Below are 6,143 nucleotides of genomic sequence, written 5' to 3' on the forward strand. Positions count from 1 at the left end.
GTTGTTAAGATCTCTTTACTGTGACCTGTAGTTGTTAAGATCTCTTTTCTGTGACCTGTAGTTGTTAAGATCTCTTTACTGTGACCTGAAGTTATTAAGATCTCTTTTCTGTGACCTGTAGTTGTTAAGATCTCTTTACTGTGACCTGTAGTTGTTAAGATCTCTTTTCTTGTGTCGTTTGGTTGATAGTTGTCTCATTTGCAATTGTACCATATCTCGTTATTTCCATATTAACCTACAGTGTTATTTTTTTTCTTTTTTCCCGAAGCTCCATAAAAAATAACATAACAACTTTTTGACATATGATTTCATTTTTTTTATTAATTCATTTGCATGAACACTGTTTTGACAGTAACATCTTCAGCATTTGTATCTTTTACATTCACAGCATTGGGGTAACTTTTTCTGTATTCTGGTATACCTATAATTTCCGTCATCACCACGACAAGCTATCCACATGTAAAATGTACGCTTACATGACGGAACACAGCGGTAGACATATGGAGACCATTGATTACACGGAACATTACTACAGCGCTGTTTACTGTAACGTAATAAAGACAATCATTACAATTGATAAATGTTTAAAATTCATTAAAATTGCTATATGTTTAATTACTAGAGAGGTTGATATAAAAGTGAGGTAGATAAAATAATAAAAGATTAAACAGCTGCAGAACCCATGGTACATTATGGAATGAAGAATTTAAACGTAATGATAGAAACTGGATAACTTTGGATCTAACATTACAACAGAGGTGGAAACTTGAATAAAGTATAAACACAATGTCAAAATTTAATAACTTCGCATCATACAACATGTTACAACAGAGAAGAAACCAATAAGATTTATTGAAAAAAATAACATTGAAATAAAGAAGAAAAACAAGAATGTGCATGACGTAATGAGCCTACGTTATAGACGTTGTCTAGGAAAAAAATATTTATAGGTACACGTTAGCGGATCTTATATTAACTTACCGTGATTTTTTCCGCGGTGAATATAACGTTTTATGAAAGAAGATTCCCTACGTTTTTAGGCAATGAGAAAAGAGAATTATTTTAGTCGTATAATAGAATATTTTATCCATAGCTGACGACTATCCAACGTAATCCTCATACTTACGGACAATCAACGTGTCTCCAGATTTGATACCAGAATTGATGTAACACATAACACATTTGTCCTTTGTACCAGACTTGTTTGGGAGGAGCATATGTTCGATATCTATATTTACACATACCAACCGTCGATACAAACCTTAAAAGTAAAATTATAAAATTAAATATCCATCTTTCAATATAGTAAAAAAAATTAGAAACCCGATTTAAAATATCTGTAAAGCAGTACATTTTGTTCATCATTTTTTTATCCAGTAGAAATCATTTACCAAATTGCTACGTTGACTGTCAAATGTATTGTTTTATAATTGATCGAATAATTTATTTAATTTATTCATTTGTTTATTTTTTCTATTTATTTATAGATTTAACTGCAATACAAGGTATCAAAACTTACACTGAGTTAGCTTCAAACATAAACTCATTGACTGCTTTGTCGGATTCAATCCTACGCGTTGAGCCCCTATTTAAACCTGCATCTATTTTAGCTCTGCAAATACAAAAAATGTAAATGTTCTAACTTAAATCTAAAAAAAAAAAAAAAGAAATACAGGCAAAGTTGATGTTTTTTAATGACAATAAAAAGATTACTATGCTAATAATAATATCACTAGTGATAACAATAACAGTTATAATATCAACAACAATTTATAATAATGATTATGATAATTACAACCATAATGATAATTAGATTACAAAGTAGTATAAATAATTTTTTACGTCCATTTGGGTTCTCAAAGATTCATATAGCTACTTGGAACAAACATAAACCAAATTTGGCCGCTTTAAAATCTTGTGCAATCCATCATCTTCATTCGAAAGTGACTTCACCAAATTTTGACTATAAAAGTCAACTTCCAATAAACTATATATTAAAAAGACATTTACCTTATATCTTTATCATCCTGCTCTAAGTCCCCAAAATAATCGGCATCTTCAGGTTTTGGTGGTCTACATATTGTTGAAGGAATTAAAATATCAGCATCAACAGCTTTATACAGGACAACTAACACAACCTATGTAAAACTTGTACGGTCAAAAACTAACACTACGTTAAACTTGTACGGTTAAAAACTAACACAACCTACGTTAAACTTGTACGGTCAAAAACTAACACAACCTATGTAAAACTTGTACGGTTAAAAACTAACACTACGTTAAACTTGTACGGTCAAAACTTACACAACCTACGTAAAACTTTTACGGTAAAAAACTAACACAACCTATGTAAAACTTGTACGGTAAAAAACTTACACAACCTACGTAAAACTTTACGGTAAAAAACTAACACAACCTATGTAAAACTTGTACCGGTAAAATACTAACACAACCTATGTAAAACTTGTACGGTTAAAAACTAACACAACCTATGTAAAACTTGTACGGTTAAAAAAACTAAGACAACCTACGTAAAACTTGTACGGTTAAAAACTAACACAAACTTCGTAAAACTTGTACGATCAAAAACTAACACAACCTACGTAAAACTCCTAAGGTAAAAAATTTACATTTTATACTTTATAGAAACATTGCATGGTTCCAATCTTGACACACAAGATTCGCATTTTGACAAATCATTTCTTTTAAGTGATGCAATAGGTCCATAAATACAGTCAATTTGGAAATACAAGAATAAAAAGATGTATTGGAACAAGTTGATATATCTAGTATTTACATGACAAGCACACAACACCTATAGTAAAGTAAATCGTAAGGCAAACGAATTGAGAAACAAGCATATATTTTTTAATATGTACATTTCTACTAGTACTATTTATAAATTACAAACACTGTATATAAATATTCCTATTGTTTTACTTGATGTAACTTACGATAATTGTGTGTAACATCATGGTCATCTCTGAACGTATCTAGCATATGTATTTACTCAAACAGACTTACTCTTTCCTCTAAAGTTGTACATAAACCACGTGACTTTGTTTCTGTCAATCTTCAGAAACTTGACGAAGATGCAAATGATTGACATCTCCATCATGAATATACAAATGAAATTGATAATCAACACGTATGTGCAACTGAGATTGATAAGACAAATTGTACATAATCGATAACATTATTCATACAAAATATGTGACAGTTTTATATTTATTTTTTTAATTGATGTAAATCAATGACGCTCAAAACCGTATGGTATATGCTTTTAAAAATAAAATTAGAGAACTTTTAGAGCTTACGGTGTCGGATGGAGAAACAAGCATTAAGCAATCTAAGAGGGGGCGGGAGGGGGTAGGGGGGATCTTTTCTGTTAAGGTGTTTTAAGCATTTTTTTAACTTTTGTTAACTGTTATTTTGAAAATAGAAAACTTATGTGCTGTTAAATGTTATTGACTAATTAGATGTTATCTGTTTTCTTAGAATTGACATTGTTGTTAACTTTTATTGGGGAAAAAATGCCCCTGGTAACTGTTGGACTTTTGAATTCACTGTTTTCTGTTTTCTCATTTAAGAGAATTTAAATTGCTGTTATCATTTATTAGTATTCTTATTTTACTGCTATCTGTTTTGAACAAAATCAAAAATTGTCAACCTGTTAATGGACCCCCTTTTGCTCCCCCATCTAAGCCAGAAAAACTTGTAAATCTTCTGAATGTACGCGGCATATATTTTCGATGTTACATCAATGCACTTTAACATAGTGCATGTCAACCAGTATTATGCATACCATAGTTGCCATAAATACATATATATTCAGTTATTTTAAATCTTTCGAAAAGAAAATCCATGTTAGTACCGATAAGTTAGAATTTGAATATTGTTTTACTACATATTCAAAATCTAACTTATTGGTACTAAAATGGATTTTGTTTTTTGATGAATCTTAAAATGCAGGTATTTCCCATTTAGTAATAGTGGTAAAACTTTAAATTAATTTAAAAGGATAACAGTGCAATATCATAAATATTTGACCTAGACATTAAAAGTTATATAGGAATCGATTATACGTACATGAAGAGTAACGCTTTGTTCGATTGTTTTTTTTTTAAAGACAAGCAACTTAGACAAACAATCATCCTCTTTTCTGGAGATAGAACACTGCACTACAAACAATGTTGTTTTAGAAATTTATCCCTATATTTCTATTGGAGATAGACCATGAATTGTTTTTAAATGTGTAATATCCCCTATTTGGAAATGCTGGATTTGCCAAGAATTGCTCATAGTAGATTGAGTTCAAACCATGCAAACAATTTAAGCATAGAACTATCAAGATAATTTTGATAACAATTATTTTACAGCAAAAATACCTGAAAAATTATGGAGATACAACACTTTAAGAATATTTTTCTCTGAACAAACTAGATGCATAAGCTATTATAATCCAATAGGAGTATGGAGATAGAACAGTGTAGTTCTGACAAAAACTCGTAGAGTGGAGAAATCTCGTATTATAGTTGTATAGGGAGATAGACCATTCATAGCCCTTTGATATCAAATATATAGCTATCTCCATTTTGATCAAAAGTGGACATATAACACTATAAGATTCACACGACCTTATGTTTATTCAAATTATCAATTAGTCGTATCTAATTTAGGGCTTTATAAACAACACCGTAAAAATAAGGATGTGATATCCCGGTTTTGATAAGAATTCTACAAGTACAGCTATTCAAAATCAAATGTTAGTATCTATGAAATTATTTATTTAGAATTTAAAGTAATGTATGGTAACGAGATCCTTGATTTGATAACTTTACAAGTTAAACATGAATTGCCTTCATTGAAATCTAAAACGTCAATACATATATGAGCATTGCGAACGAGCTGGGTGATATACACAGCCAAAGAAACATCACTGTCCCACAAGGAAAATTAACAATATGGAACGAAATTCGTATTTTTTGTCGTAATTTGCTTAAGAAATAATTTTTCATGCCATGCTCAATGCTCATTTCAACATGGGTAGGTATTATATTTGTCAATATCTTTAAACCGAGCGTCAGCGAGGTGTAAAATGTTGACAAATATAATGCCTACCCATGTTAAAATGAGCATAGAGCATGGCATGATAGAATTTTTTCGATATTAATAGGAAAATTTAGAACTTTTATCCTCCGAAGCGAATCTAATATAATACACGTTCAAAAGGCAGCCATTTTGATTTGATGAAGCCAAAACGATATAGAAAATTAACCGTTTCACGATGAAAAATGAACAGATACATGTAAAAGAGAGGCCAAAGATATCGAAGGGACATTCAAACTCATAAGTCAAAGAATGAACTGACAACGCCGTGGCTAAAAAAGTAAAAGACCAACAGACAAACGACAGTACACAAAACACAACTTAGAAATCTAAAGTCTGAGCAACACGAACCCCATCAAAAACTGGGGGTGATCTCAGGTGCTCCGGAAGGGTGATCAGATCCTGCTCCACATGTGGCACCTGTCGTGTTGCTCATTTTAGTACAAACCCAGGAATAAGTCTAATACGGTAGGTCACATTCGGGGAAAGGGGAACGGGATTGTAATTACGACAATTGGAACATATCCGCTATCATCTGTGAAATGGATATTCCATACGGTCAACCAACTCGTGATGGCGTGCGTAAAATTTATGAAGGGATAACTTCAAATTCACCACTTGGAAATCTTGGTTTAATAGCTTCTTTGTGAGTAGCAATCATCTATCAAGGAAATCATGATAGGAAATACAAGCCCTGGAATATCGTATAAATTTGGAAATATATACTCCGTATGCAGGCGCTGCTGGAATGTTGCTACATAGAAATGGAAAGTTCACAATTGGAAAGCTGAAATCATCCCTCTTGTCGTAATGTTTTGTTTTCAATCGACCTCATTGTCAATTTCTAGATGTAAGTCAAGATATGAGGCATACTTAACTGTATCTGTTGTATCCTTTATCTCAAGTTCGATGGGATAGATGCGTTCAACATAGTCACCAAATTTTGAGTTATTTAACGAGAGAACATCTGTATTCATCTATATAGGAGAAAGTAAAGTTAAAGGATACTGCTAACTTCTCTTCTTTCTTCCTAA

At 31.5% G+C, this 6,143-nt stretch overlaps 1 protein-coding gene across 1 annotated transcript; it reads right to left on the minus strand.

Annotated features, from left to right (window-relative positions):
* Positions 1 to 311: 311 nt before the first annotated feature.
* Positions 312 to 3,053, minus strand: LOC127701096 (uncharacterized). The gene is made up of 5 exons (XM_052204904.1): positions 2,955 to 3,053; positions 2,011 to 2,138; positions 1,520 to 1,612; positions 1,127 to 1,261; positions 312 to 544 (listed from the first exon to the last, which is right to left on the minus strand). Exons 1-5 carry the CDS (start codon positions 2,979 to 2,981, stop codon positions 361 to 363), a joined length of 567 nt encoding a protein of 188 aa, XP_052060864.1. The 5' UTR covers positions 2,982 to 3,053; the 3' UTR covers positions 312 to 360.
* Between the last annotated feature and the right edge of the window lie 3,090 nt (positions 3,054 to 6,143).

The sequence above is a fragment of the Mytilus californianus genome, unplaced genomic scaffold (genome assembly GCF_021869535.1).
Source record: "Mytilus californianus isolate M0D057914Y unplaced genomic scaffold, xbMytCali1.0.p SCAF_5, whole genome shotgun sequence".
Lineage (NCBI taxonomy): Eukaryota > Metazoa > Mollusca > Bivalvia > Mytilida > Mytilidae > Mytilus > Mytilus californianus.

Excerpts from the sequence above, each read along its gene's own strand:
- LOC127701096 (XM_052204904.1), bottom strand. The coding sequence starts at position 2,981 with ATGACCATGATGTTACACACAATTATC. Across the intron at positions 2,139-2,954 it reads TGATGTTACACACAATTATC|GTTGTGTTAGTTGTCCTGTA; the intron begins GTAAGTTACATC and ends AGTTTTACATAG. Across the intron at positions 1,613-2,010 it reads CAGGATGATAAAGATATAAG|AGCTAAAATAGATGCAGGTT; the intron begins GTAAATGTCTTT and ends TTGTATTTGCAG.